At 40.8% G+C, this 18,941-nt stretch overlaps 4 protein-coding genes across 4 annotated transcripts; 2 read left to right on the forward strand and 2 right to left on the reverse strand.

Annotated features, from left to right (window-relative positions):
- Positions 1 to 1,404: 1,404 nt before the first annotated feature.
- On the forward strand, positions 1,405 to 5,177 carry SS1G_00963 (hypothetical protein; the record flags this gene model as incomplete). Its single annotated transcript, XM_001598824.1, has 3 exons — positions 1,405 to 1,568; positions 1,820 to 2,595; positions 2,800 to 5,177. The coding sequence occupies 3 exons, from the start codon at positions 1,405 to 1,407 to the stop codon at positions 5,175 to 5,177; spliced, it is 3,318 nt and encodes a 1,105-aa protein (XP_001598874.1).
- Positions 5,178 to 5,682: 505 nt separating this feature from the next.
- SS1G_00964 (predicted protein) lies at positions 5,683 to 7,324 on the reverse strand (the record flags this gene model as incomplete). The annotated part of the gene is made up of 4 exons (XM_001598825.1): positions 5,683 to 5,699; positions 5,930 to 6,037; positions 6,520 to 6,629; positions 7,134 to 7,324. The coding sequence occupies 4 exons, from the start codon at positions 7,322 to 7,324 to the stop codon at positions 5,683 to 5,685; spliced, it is 426 nt and encodes a 141-aa protein (XP_001598875.1).
- A 690-nt stretch (positions 7,325 to 8,014) lies between these two features.
- Positions 8,015 to 8,119, forward strand: SS1G_00965 (predicted protein; the record flags this gene model as incomplete). Its single annotated transcript, XM_001598826.1, has 1 exon — positions 8,015 to 8,119. The coding sequence occupies one exon, from the start codon at positions 8,015 to 8,017 to the stop codon at positions 8,117 to 8,119; it is 105 nt and encodes a 34-aa protein (XP_001598876.1).
- Positions 8,120 to 11,407: 3,288 nt separating this feature from the next.
- On the reverse strand, positions 11,408 to 13,915 carry SS1G_00966 (hypothetical protein; the record flags this gene model as incomplete). The annotated part of the gene is made up of 5 exons (XM_001598827.1): positions 11,408 to 11,569; positions 11,630 to 11,884; positions 11,944 to 13,237; positions 13,289 to 13,440; positions 13,490 to 13,915. The coding sequence occupies 5 exons, from the start codon at positions 13,913 to 13,915 to the stop codon at positions 11,408 to 11,410; spliced, it is 2,289 nt and encodes a 762-aa protein (XP_001598877.1).
- Positions 13,916 to 18,941: the final 5,026 nt, after the last annotated feature.

Raw genomic sequence — 18,941 nt, forward strand, 5'->3', positions numbered from 1 at the left:
TCCCAGTCTTTTTCCATGGAGGGTAAAGGAGGGGTATGGAAATCTAGAAGTGACTATTACCACAACCATACGATAGAAAAAGCTTTGCTGTACGGAGTATGGAATGGCCTTCCACTGGACTTTCTGTTATTATATAGTAATATATACCATAGTCTTGCCTACAATTATAACCATAGACACAAAAGGGACCTCGCTATACGTAGATAGGTGTCCTTTTATATGTGATATCAAGTCCTTTCTTCCCTTCTAATTACCTATATATCAACACTTCTCTAGTAGTCCTGTAGTCAATGTGATAAAAGAGCTATACAGGTACTAGGTAGTCCTAGGCAAATAACATCACGATCCCGTCACGCAAGAGCGTATCTTTCTGTGGATCTCTACTGGGGATGGTACGTTAATCAATGCAGGTAGGTAGTACTCCCACACATACCTAGGTACTACGGTAAGAGGTGAGAGGTCAAAGGTAACTCAAGGGAAGGAAGAAAGAAGAGGTATTTGCAACTTGTAATCCCTCACACAACTAATAATAAAAGTCATGCTCTTCCATAATGCTAATGCTATTGCTATTGCTGTTGCTGTTGATTTTCTTTCCTCCTTTTCGGACTTATTCTGGCCGTCCAACAGTTGGGCTTCTCCAAACCAATGCATATAAGAAGACCTTTCCTAAAGTTTATCTATTTCCTTTGCATTTCCAAATCCATCCCTCTATCTACAGTCAATCCATAAATAAGTAGATTCTGTCTCACGTACTTGGTATTCCTTAACTGTCAATACTAATTTATAAAATTTTATTAATAGAGGCATTTGATTGGTTATCATCAATTCATCAATTTATTACTTCCCATCTTTCATGCATATGGTTTCATTCATTCACCTTTGAGGCTGGTTGTCATTCAGTACTTCCCTAAGGTTCCAAGTTTATTATTATTGATACCGAACCTCACCCAACATCACATCTCGGTGGTAACTGTTCCCTTCCCAGAAACAAATTAGACAAAGCAACCTCCCCGCTCTATATCAAAATTATGTTAATATTATTCCTATCATAATTTGACGCCTTCATATTGCAAAATAAAGAAGAAGAAGAAGAGGAAGAAGAAGATCAAACATCTTTTAGGCAACCCTGGTCCGGAACATCTTATCTCATACTATGAGACAGGGCTCAATCAATTCCTTTCTTTTTCCACCACACAAACTCCCTAAACACAGGAACAGCGAGTGTGGGCGAGGGAGCAAAGGCGAGGGACGAGGAGAAAAGCATTTGATATTCCTTCATACATCAGAGGACTCTAATGCTTTTCAAGTCAACCTTGGATTGTTACCAAGACAGAATCAATGAATTCTCGACGACAGCAAACCTGAGACATGCGCCGACCGCCCGATAAAGATGGCCATTCTGCCATGACCGAACGAGATGTTGTCTCCTCTAATGCCACATTAAACGCCTTTTTCGGCGGGTCTCGACAAAAATCTTGGATGCTTGCGGGAGGGGCACCAGTTCGACCGACTCCACGACGCCCTAGCATTACCAAACCATCCGATCAGAGCAATTCTAACACTCAAAGGTACGTTATCTTCAATTCACTGATCCAAACCCATCCACAATTCACTGTATCAAGTGATGGGCGCGCAAGGATCTTCATAGACATGGACGGACGTACTGTGGACTCCAAAGCTAGAAGTTTTATTGCCACGGCCTAGGTATCCGGATCCTGTTTAAACGTACGCTTCGCGACCTCGATATGCCTTTTTCTATCAGGCACACATTACAAGTAACCTTCATCGAATAATTTGAGGCTAACCACAGTAATCTTAGAGGTTCGACCGCAAATCTACTATCGCCAGTAACAAGTAACAAATCATCAAGTCCCGGCTCGCCGCATAATTCTGTGCCTCTTAATACACACACCGCCGCAGTTTCCGGATCGCATGGTCCTCTGAGAGTGAATGCTACACTCGCAACTAGTCAAGCCCTTCAAAAAGCATGTACTACACCTTCAAACATCGATATAGCCCAGCCTCAAACACTCCCTGATGCATCAAGAGGTGAAATCGACGAAGCTCGCACAGTGGAAATATCTGCAAGGTCTCCTCCGTCGGGAACATCACCTCAACCACAGACCGCAGTGAGCACCACCTCGATTAGACAAACAACCCATGATATACCATCTAGACCCTCTCCAGATCAAAACATAAGCAACCCGGTGCCTTCTGTTACAACAGGGGACTCGGCGACAGTAGCTATGATGCCGGGCAATGTGGATCAAACATCATTGTCTTATGCGCAACATCTCCCACGACGGGGTTTTCAACCTACTATGCCTTCCTTGAAATCTTGCGTTGAATTGGTAAAACAATATGTTGAACATTGTGGGGGTATGGCCAACTTGAATTCCGCGCTCGAAAAGCCAAGGTTCAGTTTAATGGAAACTGCTTGCAATTCTTATGACGCTCATTATGTTGCAATACATCAGCTCTTTTGTGTATGGGATACAAACCGTAAAGATGTCACAAGTATCCCTGGGCTTCCAGACTCAGTGACCTTGTCTCATGCATTTCGGATCTTAGGTCAGCTGATACGAGATAATGAGGGTATGGCTCCAACTCATCTCAGATGGTTTGCCAAGTTTCCAAGTCCATTGGTGGATCTAATAAGAACATCTGAGCCATATCGGCGCATCATTCACGAAGTCGGGACATTTCTTTCGAGATTGGCCTCTACTTGGCCAGAGTTAACGAGGCTATGTACTAGTAGAGGATATCCTCCACTAGTTGATGAACTAATTAATCAACTAGGATTGTTGTCACCTACTCTGCAAAACATTGTATTCACCGCTACAAGGCGAAACCTTAATATCGTGGATGACGAATTCGGTAACCAGATGGAGAGAGTGTTCGAGCAAGATAGAACTGGACACAGAGAACTTGCAGCTCGGTATAATACTTCACGTCCACCGACTGAAAAGGAGATTAAAGAAAGAACTAAAATCATATGTGAGAGATACAAGATGATATCACAGAAATCACGCCAGAAGAAACTTGCAAATATCGCACCGGTACCTTCAACAACTGCACCTACACTTCCCTCGAATACAGGTCAAATCCCAGTGGCTGCAAACGGGTTGTGCCCTCCCCCGAATGGTTCTACTTTGGTTTCTAACCCAAATACGTTTCGTCAGCGAAATGATGTTCGAAATCGTCAAATCAGTCAAAACTTAGGCCAAATACGTACATCTTTTACGGGACCTCCATTGTCTTCAAATATGATAAGTGCTGGCGTGAATCATCCAAATAATACACCACGCACAGCTGCAGATACACCTAGTCCGATTCCTATGCAAGGTTTGTCCATGGGATCGCCAATGCAACAAGCTTTCCGATTCTCTTCACCTGTCTTGCAAAGTAATGGTCCTCAATTTTCACCGTCGGTGATGCATAACAACGGCACTCAATCATCAATTATTGCACAGAATCAGGGAGTTCAAGGACAATACAGTTACGATTCAATATACGATCCTAGACAACAGACATATCATCCACAACAACATCTGCAACAGTTTGGTCAACAAGGACAGTACGGTGCAAACAATCCTCAACAGATGAGTTTGCATCAATTTCAACAAGCTCAAATGCAGCAATTGCAGCTTCAGCAACAGCAGGAATGGCTACAGCGTTCCATGCCCGCTGAACTGCAACCCAACAATCAGCATCAGGCGTCTCAGCAACAGCAAGCTTTATCAGTGCAGCGTCAAGTTGGTCTGAGAAGAGATAGCAATCCTCCCAATGGTCAACAGCAGCAATTTCCGTCAAGAAATGTTAGCAGAAATGGCAGCAGAAACAATAGCGTTTCTAGCGAGCGTACACTTCCATCGATGAATAGTTCTATCCATGCGCAGAATCTCAATCAAGGAATTCAGATACCTCCATGTCCAAGACCGATGAGTATTGAGGAGCAGCAGCGCCGGATTTATGGCATGACTGACCCCATGAAAAGACCTTTGATTCCACCCCATGGTTTTATGCATCCTCAAGGGATTCCGGATCCATATTTAAATGCTCTTCATCAAGCTGATGTTCGAAGCCCTCGCCTGGTTACTGTTAATGTTCCCCAGGGTGATGATACAGCTCGCAGATTCTATCAATTTGTGAAGAATTTCCCAATGGCTCCAAGAAAGATACCCTTCGAACTTGCACTCAACAAGTTCGAGTTTCACATCCCCACTGATACAATAAATCATATTTCTCGCGATAGATTAATCGGCAAAGATCCCTTAGTGGTCCGTGAAGTTGGATCTAAATCTCTGCAATACCGATTAAGATGTTTGTCGGATGTCGCAGGTACAGACGCATTTCCCGTTTCGAGGTGGGTTGTTTCAGAAACGGTGTGGCCTGACGTAATATTTATGGATATCAACGGCAAAGAATTGGAGGTTAGACGCAAACAACATCATGGTAAAGATCTTCCAGTCGATGTTACACCTTATATACATACTGGAATCAACGTGATTACGATCTCAATGCCGAAGTTGACTACGGCAATCAAACAAAAAGAATACTTTATTGCTGTGGAAGAGATTGAGATTTTACAACACGGTGAAATTATGGACATTTGCAAGGAGCAAAGAATTCCTGCAGCTACGGTTGTGGAAGAGATCAAGAAGAAGCTTGCAGTTCCGACTGAAGACGATGATGAACTCCTAATAGTGGCTAGCGATCTCTCCATTAGTCTGACGGATCCTTTCACCTCGAGGATCTTCGAAATTCCTGTTCGTGGTAAAAATTGCCTGCATCGGGAATGCTTTGATCTAGCGACTTTCTTGTTGACACGGATAAGCAAACCAAAACGACCTGAGCAACCTTCCATGATTGACGTCTGGAAGTGCCCGCTTTGCTCGGCAGATGCACGTCCATATAGCCTTCTGCTCGATGAATTCATGGCTTCCATCAGAGACGAACTACAGGCACAAGATAATCTTGAAGTTAAATCAATCCTGGTCGCGGCAGATGGTACCTGGCGCGCAAAGCCAGAGCCGCAACCTTCAAACAAACGAAAGTCAACTACTGGTGGAGATGACGATGACGACGAATCCATAGACGGAAATAGGCCAAGTAAGAAATCAACAAATGGCGTCAATAAAGCGGTGGTCGAAATTATTGAATTGGACGATGATTGAAAATTTTCATTCTTCATATTTACGTTACGATTACAAATGAAAAAGTGAGCACAGTGTGCGTGGAGTTTTGCAAAATTGACTCTTTTTTTGGTTGAATGGATTAGCTTCTTTGCATAGGTGCTAGATGCTTAATGTCGGCGTTGATATTTAAGGAATATGGATGGATGGAAGGATGGAAGACGAACTAATTCAATCGTTGGCGTACATTTTTGCTACTTACAACATGGCTTTGGCGTATGCATGTTCACTTGGCTGGAGTGTGAGGGTATGATTTTCTTGGTATGGGAGGACATTGCATGATAGGATGGCATAGTAGGGCATGGCTTTCTGCTTTATGAGAAAAAATACCCCCTAGATCATGAATATCATGAAAATGTGAAATGCTTGGATCTGGGATTTTTGGACTACACTGGATGGACTATTAGGTCTGAGATGGATGGATCGGGTGGATGTGTATATTCATTGTACGTAGGTACTCTTTTGTGCTTGAGAGCTGAGTAATTCGCTACCCAATATTGCATTCTTTTATTTATGTGTGGTTTATTAGCATTTAAAAGTGTCGTTTCATTGGCATTTATGTGTGGTAGGTAGGTAATTTAAAATGAAAGTTGTTGGGATGAAAATGAATAAATGAATGGAGGTTTGGGTTTGGGTTTGTATGATTGTGATTGTGATTAGCATTTTGATACCGATACTTACTACTGTAGTGTTGAACAGAAGATTCTGTAATTAACCTATAGCTAGGTACCTACCAGCATACTCTAAAAAAATCAAGAAGATATCGGCTACTTGGGAAGTAAGGAATAGCTGGAATAGAATGGTAGGGTGGAGAGGATGGGGGAGTTTTTGCTGTGATGGGGCTGGGGTGAGGGGCTGAGGGGGGTGTTAGTTTTTGGGGAGATGTGCGTGGGGGGATGTGCGGGAGGGACATGAAGGGAGACTTTTGAGGAATTTGATTGATCTTATATTATATTGTCTGTCTGTTTGGTGTCAAAACCTCACCAGGGACCAACCAGAGTGTCATGGCATGAGTTGAGAACTTGAGCTGTATTTCTCATTATACAGATGGATGATGCTTTTCATAAAACCTATATATGGATGCATCTCCGCTGTAACACCACTGGCCTGGGCGAATACGTGAGGAGTGTTTTTTTTCTAGTAAAGTTATAGCTGGATAGATACTACGAAAGGATTTTCAAGTGTTTTTCTCGTTGCATCACAAGAGAAGTATGATATTTTAGTTTGTGATAGTCGTAGTCTTAGAAAGCATATATTGCTCGGGTAGAATTAATAATGAAAGAGCAGTTGCTGCTTATACTTTGTTATAGTTAACCCAACATACTTAGAGTGACCTTCCGAATTTTTGGGATTCCATTCCACATAGACGGTGGTCTTCTACAACTCTGCTGTTCCCGTAGAATGCTGGCTCGAGAAAACAAATCACAACACACCCTAATCCACAGATGCTTCCTCGTCAGAAAATAACCATGAACCAAGCATCACAAGGAACCACTAGAAGCCACCAGTAAGGAAATAGTATCGCAACATGCAGAATTTGCGAATTAGGAAGTAGAGATCCATTCATCAAAAAGTATCAACGCCTCATTTTCCATCCCAATGTATACACATTCAGAGTCCTTTGGATTATCTCCACTGCATCGTATGCCATTGTTCATATCCGTTCTGTCCATCATGCCTCTATCATACACTCCTTCCGCTGCTGTATCCATCTGCGACCCATTCATTGCACATTCTATCGTCATTAAAGGTATCCCTTATCATCCACTTCATTTTCACTCTTGCCCCTCTCCTCTTTTCCCTTTCCCTTTTCCATCTCCATTCCCATTCCAAATACCAACACATCATCCTCAAAACCATTCATTACAAACTAAACAAAACAATTAGCCCCATCCAAATCCAAGTTTTAAAACCAAATGAAAAAAGCTCAATACTAACGGAGGCAAAAGATAATCACTCCAAGTGCTCGAAAAAAACGCAACCGCAAGTCCAAAAACCCCAATACTCCTCACCACACTCGCATTCTCGGGTGCAGTTAATGCAGAATATGTGCTTGCGAAATAACCTTTTGGTTGAGCAGTGCGACGGGCGGGGCGCTCGACTACTACGCGTTGGGCTTTGGGTGCCATTTTTGTGAGAGTATGATGTAATATTTAGATGTATGTCTGGTTGTAGATTTTGTGGTTTTTCTTGTGTAGAAAGGATTGTTGTGAGAGTGTTTTTTGGTGGAGAGCCGGTTGGAGCTTGAAGTTATGTTTGAGATGGTTGACGAGTTTTTGGATGATGGTGATTAGTAAGCTTGGATATTTAGACACGTGATTGGTGGGGGCAAAATGACGATGATGAAGGTGATGGGTTTGACGAAATGATGTCTAGGTTTTTCGTTGTGAGGGAATTTGTATATGGTGAAAGATAGAGATACACTTAGATATATCCCATAGTTGGGATATGATATACCTGTCACAGTACTGTTGATAAAGAATTGAGGAAGACTAGGTGCGTCTTCAGCTCTGCTGCTGTATCGTCTCGCATGTCATCGCTCATTAGCGGGAAGGTTTATTCGCACTATTCCAATTTAATTCCAATCATCTTTTAGAATCCTTACCTACTCGGTATTATGTGAGTACTAAAGTGTAGAGCTAGTATTCACACTCCTTAGGAAAATGTATAAGGATTCCCGGAGGAATCCCCATGAACAAGTCTCTAGCGAATACATGAATGGCTTTTCTATAACCATACAAATACTAGCAAATAATCCAAGGATGCTCTTCGCGCAACTATGTTCCTATATCTAGGACCTGGCAGACAACTAGCCAAGCATGCAATTCTTTGCCACATTGAATACTTTCTACGCCTTACAAGCCAAGCGCATCAACCTGTTGCAAGACACTGCTTTCAGAAAGCTCGCGAATGGAAAAGGATAAAAGATATTGAGGATCAGATAAATAGCGAATCAATTAGAAGTCGAAAGCCATCACATCGCTACCAACGTTGGAAATTCGGAGTTTATAGGATACTGTACGGAGTCATTTCTATATATCTTGGGGTAGAGGGGTTTTTATCAAAGGAGACATGCTGTTATAGAACATTTGGTTATGATTCTTTCATTCATCCAAATCATAACAATTAAAATTAGACATAGTCTTCATATGATGTCTTCAATTGCAATTATGATCTAATCACTCATGAGTATCTACCCCCCCATTACCTCCAAAAACCAGCACTTCATATTACTCAATGATAAGGGGTAGTATTAATATATAACTTTAATATCTCTTCTCCCATCTATTATAATCAAAGATATTAGATCTTCTACCCCTATAAGGCAAACATATCTTTATAACCTTCCTGGTCGTACTCCCTAAACCAGCTCCTTCATCCCTCATCCCCTCATCCCCCTCGTCCCCTCATCCCCTCATCCCCTCATCCCCTCATCCCCTCATCCCCTCATCCCCTCATCCTCTCATCCCCTCATCCCCTCAAACACCCCTCCCAACTCTCCCTCTCAAAATCCTCACACCCAATCTCCCCAGCCATATACACAACACCAAAAACATCCAAAAGGAAACCATCCACCACCCGTCCTCAATGCAAAAACCTTCAAATAAATAACTGAAGGAACTCAATACTAAATACTAAATACTAAATACTAAAAACTAAATACTAAATACTAAATACTAAATACTAAATACTAAATACTAAATACTAAATTCTAAATACTAAATACTAAATACTTAGTATCAAATACTAAACATCCAACACCAAACACCAAAATATAACACTAATATCAAGAAACTTATCTAATTAATAATAAATCTCACTCTCACTCTCACTCTCACTCTCTTACAAAAAAAACCCCCTGTAACGATGCTATACTAAAGGCAGCGGCTGCCTAAGGTTCGTCGGTTGGTAGTTATGGGTTAAGGCTTTATCACTGGTATTCACTTGAAAGTGAATTCGTTACTAGATCAAGTAGAATGTAGGTAAACTAATTGATAACTAAGTTGAGCATGAAGCTCTTAGGGCTCCTTATCACGTGATTTCTGATGGTGCGTGCGCATACGATCTTCAGGTGACCAAGATCACATACTAATTCGATGAAATCTGATCGTGTTTGCACAAGGCCTAAGCTCTCCTAATTAATCAGTTTGCTACCATCGTAACACCATCAATCCTAATGGTGAATCGTGACACCCACCCCCTCCGGCTCCTCTCAAAAAAAAAGATATTTATCTTAATTATTTAAAAAAAAACAAAAAACCCAATCAATCAATAAAATTATTTATAAAAAAATCTAATTTATAAAATGCAATCTCTTAATTAATAAACTACTAAATAAAATAAAATATCTAATACACCCCCCCCTGTTACGTCGGACAGTAACATAGGTCACGTTCTTGATCACATGATCAAGAAACCGACAAATCGAGATCGGCTTTGCGGTGATCGATTTGTCGGGCTCATAGTGTGACCAAAAGGGTGTTTATAGACCAGCAATTGTATTTAACTTAGAATCTACAGGTGAAGAGCACCTGTAGATGGGGATAGCTACTCTATATATACACAAATGAATAGCCTAGCCGCAATGGCTAGGCAAAAAGAAGTCATATTTATTCCTCCAATGATCTTACTTTACCGATAACCATTGATACCTAGTACTTGTCCGGATCTGATCCTCAGGTCACCTAAATCTTATACTAATCTCGAGTAATCGTATCATGTGTGGACATGGTTAATGTACCTGAGGTTTCTTATATAATAAGGGTGGGAGGAAAGCAGGGATTTCCGTCACACATAGCCATCGGTTTTTTTAAGGAGGCACGAAGGTCTATATAATCAAGATGAATTTCCTTTGTATAGAGCTTCGTGCTCAAGATCAATCATTTAGTATACTCTACTATTAGTTACGAATTGCATTATTGTCATTACTTTAAGTCCCTGCTTGACGCCTAGTTATAAACCACCTCGAGAGCCTAGAGCACTTCCACGTGATCTAGACGGCTACCCTCGTAACAACCCCCCCCAATCTCTCCCCTTCATCCCTCATTTATCATCGCTTAAATAACAAACCCATTCATTCTTCCATCCTTCACAATCACCCCTCCATCTCCCCCTCCATCTCTCCCTCCCTTCTTAAAAGAAAGGATAAAACTTCTCATCTATCCTTCATACTCCCCTTCCAATCCCTACCTTCCCCCATTCTATACCCTATCCCCCATCCTATCTCAAATCTCAAATCTCAAATCTCAAATCCCACCCCAGCCCCTCTAACCCTAGATACCCAACTACAAATCCAAATAAACTCTAATTCTATCGCTACCCCTGTCCTTGCCCTTACTCCTATCCTCAATAATAACTTCTGACTCTTATTTCCATTTCCATTTCCTTTATTTCTTAGAAAACAATATCATCTATCCATTCATTCATTCACTCATTCACAGCCTACCTACTGTACCAACCACCTACGAAAAATATCACCAATCTATTCATCCACCTACCATCCACGAAACCCCCTTGAAATCCCTTTAGAAACCCCCTTAAAGACATCCAAAAATATATAACATAGATCAATACCAATATAATATAACATAACATAAATATAATATGATTACTCTAGTGCCCCATACTTGCATTGAATTTGATAGGATAGATGAGATAAATATTCTTCTTTGAGTCTCTCAATAATTGAATCCCGGTCCTTGTAATAAAAAGAAAGAAAATAGACCCATCAATGATAAATACACAGGAATTCCTCCCTTTCCCCCTTTCCCAAGTGATCCAAATAACCCATCCAACACAATATGAGAATGTGGTGAATAATAAACAAGATAGGATAATCATTTAAACAAAGTAACGCCAGTTGCCACCTCAAAAATTTGTCTAGTAGCCCGACCTAGACATAATGTGAGGTAAATAATTAAGTACGTCCTTTGACTTTGATCCAAAATATAATAGCATAAACACAAAATGGAACCCGACCCCCTCCATTGATTCCTATCCAACATCACACAATCGTGACATGTTTTATGTAAAAAGAGGTTTTTTTTAGACACTTGCAACAACCACCACCCCATTCTAACCATTTCTGGATTTCAGATTCTTGTTCACATTGACAATCAATACGCCAGGATAAGTTCGAGATGGTATGATCCGATAAACGCCAAAGTATGCCTGAAAACGCCGGAAAATTGACCCTATGCAACTGAATCGCTTCAGACAGTCTCGGATATTTCATTATCTCCTAGGAAAGAAGGGTCAAAGTTATAGGTATCATCAGCACCGCCAGTGGAATCATTTAGGAATGAATCAAAATCGAAATCGGTAAGAACATCTGAATTTCCGCCCATGGGATTCTGGAATTCGAGCATATCAAACTAGTAAAGAGTTAGTGCTGAAACAAAATATCCCACATGTGGTACATGTGATAAACATACCGGTTGATCATTCATTGGGAATGAATTCAAAGGATCAGGTTGCGATGAGGAAACTCCAGCGTTCGGAGCAGCCGCCATGGGTTGACCATTGACAGGCTGTACAGCACCATTCGGATTTGGACCATTGTTGAAACTTTTCGTGTGTACTGGGGTAATCGGGGTCGCAGGAGTAGGGGTCGCGGCTTCTTGGGTTGGGTCAGCGGAAGGTGTAGCACCAGCGTTGAGGTTTGCGGCGGATCCTTTCTTTGTAGCGCGCTGTTATCAATGTCAACATTTCTACCAAAAAAAAATCCATTTAACGCTAAGAAATTTACCTTTGTTTTTGTTTCCTTGGCCTCATTCTTCTTCTTAGGATTTGCCTTATTTGACTGCTGAGGCGTAGGAGGCGCAGCAGTGCTACCTTGGGGTGATGATGGTTGAGTTCGTCCATTTACGCCCGCGTTGGCAGGAGCTGCTGGTGGAGGCATGTTTCGTTGCTGAGGTGTGCCCATAGCTTGTGGAGGACCCTGTGAGGGGTTGGCAACCATAGGAGCACCGCCGTTTGGACCGTTCTGCCAATTACCGGCTTGTTGTCGTGCCATCATGATTTGTTGTTGCGACATCCCTTGTGGATTAAACCCAGGGTGGGAACTAGGTGGGCGCATGCCGTTTTGCATCATGTTACCATTCATTCCGTCCATCTTGTAAAATTGTGGATTCATCCCTCCATCCATCTGTCCACCTTGTCCCATGTTGAAATTCATTGCACTTGGAGATCCTCTGTTTTGGCCTTCAGGCAGAGGAGAAGGGATACCGGGGTTGTTCATATGAGGAGTTCCTCGCTTCATCTGTTCACTTGGGTTTGGTGAGTTTACTGATCGAGGTCCACTTTGTGGTGAAGTTCCTTGTTGAAAATTGGGTCCGTTAGGTCCCATACCAGGGCCGCCAGGTCCTCCTTGACCGTCAGGACGAATAGCATCTTGTTCTTGGCGAGCCATCATAAGTCGTTTCTTGTTTTGCTGTTCGAGCAACATCAATTGCATTTGATAATCCTGCAACGCATGATTACCTTGACCACCTTGTTGACCACCTGGGGCGCCTCTTACACCATTCTGGTTCATCTCACCTGCGGCGTAACCATATGCTGCCATGGCATTACTATCAACACCCTGTGTCATCATGGGCGATCCTTGGTTTGGAGGCCCTCCGGCGGCGACGCCAGACATTTGCTTCTGCTGCTGTTGAGACAAGTTGGCTTGGTATGCTGCTTGAAGATTCTTCTGAGTGGGATTTTGACCTTGGAAACCTGAGAACTGCTGAGCTGTCAGATTTGAATCGATGCCATGTGAAAGTGGCAAATGAGCTGCTTGAACAGTATTGCTGGGGCCGGTTTCTCCCACCTGTTGGGCTGGAATTCCAGTAGATTGTCCCCTTCCATTAGGTGCCATTCCACCTTGTTGATTAAAGGTAGGTCCATCAAGTCTAGGTCGCTTGGATGGAGACGGGGCGTTCTCGGCAGATGATGGGGATTGAGCCCGCTGTGGATGATTACCGTCCGAAGGTTCTCTTTGCATAACTTGTTGTTTTTGCATCTGCATTTGTTGTAATTGCTGCAAATGCTGTTGATTTCTGTAACAAGAAGTGATTAGCATTAGTATGGTGGTGAAGATGGCTACTCACGGTCCACCGCCTCTACCATTCATCATGGCTTTTCGTGCAAGATCATTGGGACCCATCATACCACCCGGCATACGACCATAAGCTGGACCACCATGCAACGGGTTCAGGCCACGAAGTGTTGCTTGTTGTTGCTCTGCCTTTTGGCGCGATTGCTATTCCAAAATTTAGTGACCACTTGTGTGAAGCTCGAAATTAAAATACCTGTGTATGTGAGACGTAAGAAAGGACATTGCGTGCATCTCCTTTGCCTCGCTGGGCATTGAACATATCCCAAAAGAGGCAAAACCACTCGTACAGGAAACAACCTTCAGGGCATTCTTTGGGAAGATTAGGCAGAGGAAGATCATTGGGTCTCTTCGAATCAATATCATCTTTAGAATCATCTCCATCTTCCCCGTCGCCACGACCAGGGCTATCTTTGACGACATTAATTTGTTCATGATTCAATAACGTCCTGGCGCAATCGAACATTCCATTCTTGAGGAAGTATTCGTAAATGTAGGTGTTTAGTTGCGACCGGTTGTTATCATTGTTCGTAGGGTGTCGAGCAGCTCCACCAGCTACCCCATTATTCATCATGGGCATACCACCCCCGACAGGACCACCCATATTTGGCATACCGGACATATTGACGTTATTCATCGTGGCAGACCCTGAACGCGATCAAGTGGTAATAGTTGAACGTGAGTGTGAACCTTACAATCCAACACCCGTTAAGAAGAAGAAAAACCGTCCGTCAGCCACAGCTCTCTGACGCGAAGCGGTTGGAGGCGAAATGTCGCACGGCAGAGTTGGTTTGAATGAACGGGAGCGAAAATAATTGATAAAAATTTTAACTTGTCTGTTATTGTAATTGTACGTGGCGCGCCAACTTTTGTGTAGTTTTGAATGAGTTGAAGTGTGATTTTTGGTGTAACTGAGGTGTTCTGTTCTGCGTCTGTGTCTGGGGGGGAACCTCTTTAGTGTAAAGCAAATGCGATAGAACCCGGGCTAGTTGAATGCGAGAAGCAATAGGGTTGAGAAGTTATTTTTGAGGGTTCAAGTTGAAATGGTGTTGTTGGGATGAGATTGCGCAAGTGAAGATATTCACCATACAATTATTAAAGGCAAATAAATATTGATGCCGTGGTCGAGGCTTTTCAATTATTCGGGGTCGATGGTTTGTAGTTGTAATTTGTATGGGTTTCCAAGGTGGGTTTTTGGGGGGTGTTGCACTACCAAGGACTGAGAAATACTCTAGACGTGATGTAAGTTACTCCCGAGAGGAAAAGGTGCGTTTCCAATGATTCTACTCGTAAATTATTTCTTTCTTTTTTTGGTGTTGGGTCGGACGGAGCTGTGTGAGCTGGGGAGCTGTGAGAATTGAACGAACCAGGATTCGGCAGCAAGAAAGAAGGAATGGTAGGTAGGCAGGTAGGTAGGTAGCTAGAGAGATAGGTATTAAAAAGAAGTAACAACACCAGAAAAGACAAAGATATTAAAGAAGGATAATGAGTTGATTAGAATCAGATGATTGTTGATCATCTATCTAATATTCATTGAAATTATCACGGAATTTGAAGAATGAAATGTCAATAGAATTTAGAGTTTGGATGAGAGAGAAAAAAAGTGGAAGAATTGTGTAAGAACCAGTAAGATTGAGATTTCGTTTGAACTAACCTGTAAATAGTATTAGCTTCATTGTGGTATGACGCCGCTTTTAACATGGAGATAAAAGGTAGGTACAACACTTTTACTTTAAACAATATCTAGGTACCTACCTAGGTACTAACTAGGTGATGTTAAGTGATGGCTGAAGAAATTCAGATATTTAGAAAATAGATAGATAGTAGGTAGTAGCTAGCAGGTAACTCATCTCATTATCTACGTGGTCCGCTCCGATCAGGAACCTTCAATACAAGCACACTCACTGACTGCACTTCCCTCTCATCAACAAATGATTACTCCTCTATTTGCCTTCACTTGAGATACAAATCATACCTACATAGTATAGTAATATTTTAAAACATTCACCGATCATTTCAATCTTACGAAAGCAACAACTTATATCTTATATCGGTAACGATTAGGAGAATAACTTGCACAAGATTCTACTTTGTAATCAAATCTTGTATTTGTATTTGTATTTGAAATAATCTATCAATCATTCATAATCTTGCAGTTCTCTTATCACCTCTTATTTTCTTGATTACCTACTCCCTAGGTAAGTAAGTAATATCGTTCGAAACTCTCGGTTGATAAAGTGGCGAGCGAAAGAAGTGTGACATGATTTCCATCATCGCCAGCCCTTCCATTTTGTATGTATTTATAGTAGTCTACAAGATGAATTTGATGTGCAGGATTCTTATGCAACATATCAATTTATCATCATCTCGAACTCACGAAAAGAATGACTCTAATCATGAAAATTGCAGTATAATCACGTGATAATGGTGTGTATTAGTAGATTAGATGTGAGTTTTCAATAGGTACTTGACTGAAAACATTCAATATGCGAAGTGAATCTAGTATCTTAAATGACTTGAGTAAATGTTTCAATTGGTTTGAATAATCCAAAAGAATTGAATTCATATTTTAAATACTAGGTAGACTCCAATGTTTGGAAGTCTTTTATTGTTGACCTGCAATCCGGACTATTGGAGATACTTCACGTGATAGTGATAATGATGATAAGGATAATAGCAATCTCGTGACATTAACATTTACAATTTTTAAAGCTGACACTTGAAGAAAGTCGGAGTCCGATAGGGGATAACATTCCAAGGAATCGAATATCAAGCTAGGTAACAAGATGGAGGAAAGATTGAAAGTAATCATCTAATACCTACCTAGGTACTCAAAACTAGACCACCGAGCACCGAGCACCCCCGAGTTTCTTGCACTAGTTTCCGAAAATTTGGTTCGCAACTCTCAACTGGGCAAGCAAATCCCCAGTACCCACCACATAATCCTTTCTCTCCATGTGAGAATGTTGCATTCGGAATGAAATAAATTCAACGTCCTATTCTCTGGAAGTATAGTTACCAGGTACATCTGATCAATCAGGATGAGAAAAGATTACAGAGTGCCATCCAACGGTTTTTTTATCTGATATTAGGTATTTTTTGTTTCACCCTCTTTTTTCCTTGGTGGTGGATCGGTAGATCATCTTATATTTGCACACTTCATTAACCGTCGCCCCAAGTTACTTGTTACTCTCCGTTTTCGGAGAATATTACTCCGCCTCCGCCTTTACTTAATTTTACATGTACCAAGGTAGGTAGATGCGTAGTGTGGGGTCTGAAGAAGATGGATGTAGCTGCAACATCTAACATCTAACATCCTTCCAACAAGCACACTAGACAGTGTCTAATATCCAACATTCGCCAACTTCCTTTAATACCTAACCATACTTTCATTATATTTCCCTGGTAGAGGAATAAATAAGCATATCAATGATGTATCTATGATGCCGTACCTCTTCAACTGTAGATCCAAATTGTCCACAGAATCAGAAATCATCAGATAGAAAACATCTTCAGATATATGATTTAACATAACGCAAAAAGTCCTTGCCCACTATATACAACAATCTCAAGTCTGTCATTATACCCCGGCAAAATCCCATCTGTACGGAGTATCCCCGCACATTTCATCTAAAGCTGTAGATCCCCCGGATCTTTCGGAATGTCACGACGTAGCTCTCTCAAGGGTATCCATCACTTTGAATCCTTCACCTCAACTCAAAGAAGTCAAAGCGAATGGCCATGGCGTCTTGTTGAAAATTTCATTTTGTGGGAAAGCTTTATGATTATCTAGGGCTAATGGGGGTATTGATGAAAGATGTTCCTTTTCTGAATATGTGATGTTTAGTACCTAGCTATAAGGATTCAAGTGTCGAGTTTGCATTATCTTACTTATATTCATCATACCACAACATACCATCTACTTCACATCTATATATACTTCAGAATCTTCTAACTCATCCGAACTATAATTCTTGATCTCCTGGTAACACCTATCCACCTACTATTATATACAACTCTTACCTTCATCTTACCTTCATCCCACCTAATCAAATAACCCAAATTCCAATCACCAAACCATAAGTTTTACACACTTCAATACAAATTAAACCCCATATAATGACCTTTGACATTCCCATTAAAAACCATCTAAACTACTTCTAAATAGATATAGAATAGCTTTCAACACTACACTCCTCGAATTCCAGCTCAGTTCTACCAATACCAATCTCAAAACCTAATCTTACCATACTATACCATCAGTTAATACTCCTCTCTCCATCTCTTATATACATGAAGTTTAAAAGTGGGATACTAATTTATGGACAGAAACTCTATCATGAAGACTAAATAAACTTCAAATCTACAGTCATGATGTCCTGTCTGTGTATCCATTTATAGCCTACTCTAGATGCTATTTTGGAGTTCAGATTCTTTGATTATTTATTTATGATTTATCTCAACTTCATCTCCAACTTCATTTCCAACTTCATCCCAAACCTCCTCACAGCATCCCATCCCATCTCCACGTACATCTCCTTTCCATCTCCTTTTTAACCTAATCCCCATTCTCCCCCAATCTATCCCCTACATCCTCATATCCTCACCATAAACCCCCTTCCCCCAATAAACCAAAATTTCAATATCAAAATCCCATTCCCACACTACTCAAATCCACATTATATCATCATATCATCATATCATCATATCATCATATCATCATATCATCATATCATCATATCATCATATCATCATATCATCATATCATCATATCATCATATCATCATATCATTAACTGGCCGGTAAAATTCTCATAATTAAATCTCGTGACACAGCATCATGGTCGGCTAAAAATCAGCTTTTATAAACTTGATTTGTAATTTTATAATAACTTATGAGTTTCATTTAAAGGGAGTTAGCTGTAAGTTGAAGTTTGGATGATTGTGTTTGGGGTTAAATTAGTTGTTAGTTATATATGTATAGGTAATATATTAGGCGAGTCTATGAGAAAAGGGAGGATGAAACTCGAGGAGATCAGGAAGGGAAAATAAATGATGAATATTAGGGATATGTGGGAATGAGATGAGGTAAGATTACTTAGTTCTTTTTGTATATTTATATTAATAAGTACTTATTCAATATTTTACAATTAGAATGATCTTTTAAATAAAAATATTTTTGAGAAACATCTAATTAATATGGTATTTTCTATAATATCTATAAGAAAAAATACAACCTTTAAAACTTTATCTCAATTCTCTACTCCTCTTTCTCTTTCCCCTGCTCTATACAAATTTAACTCGTCCGATATATATAATAACTTATTCCCAACTCTATCTCATTTCCATCTATCCCTCCTCCTAACCCGATTCCCTAACCCCAACCCAAACATATATATATCTATATTCTTATTTTATCCTTCAAAAAGCAAATATATAAATTTATGTATATAATTCCTCACACCCAATGTACTCCATCCAATTCACCATCTCATCAAACCATTTTAATCAACTCAATCACCTACCCACCAAACCCAATTTCAAGCCCCTTTAAACTCTAACTTCAATCTCATATCAAAATTTCCTTCCTCAAGTTCTTATTCCATTTACACCCCTCTCTCACCTTTCCTCTCCTCATAATTCTCTTCT

Source organism: Sclerotinia sclerotiorum, genomic scaffold (genome assembly GCF_000146945.2).
Source record: "Sclerotinia sclerotiorum 1980 UF-70 scaffold_1 genomic scaffold, whole genome shotgun sequence".
In the NCBI taxonomy this organism is placed as follows: Eukaryota; Fungi; Ascomycota; class Leotiomycetes; order Helotiales; family Sclerotiniaceae; genus Sclerotinia; species Sclerotinia sclerotiorum.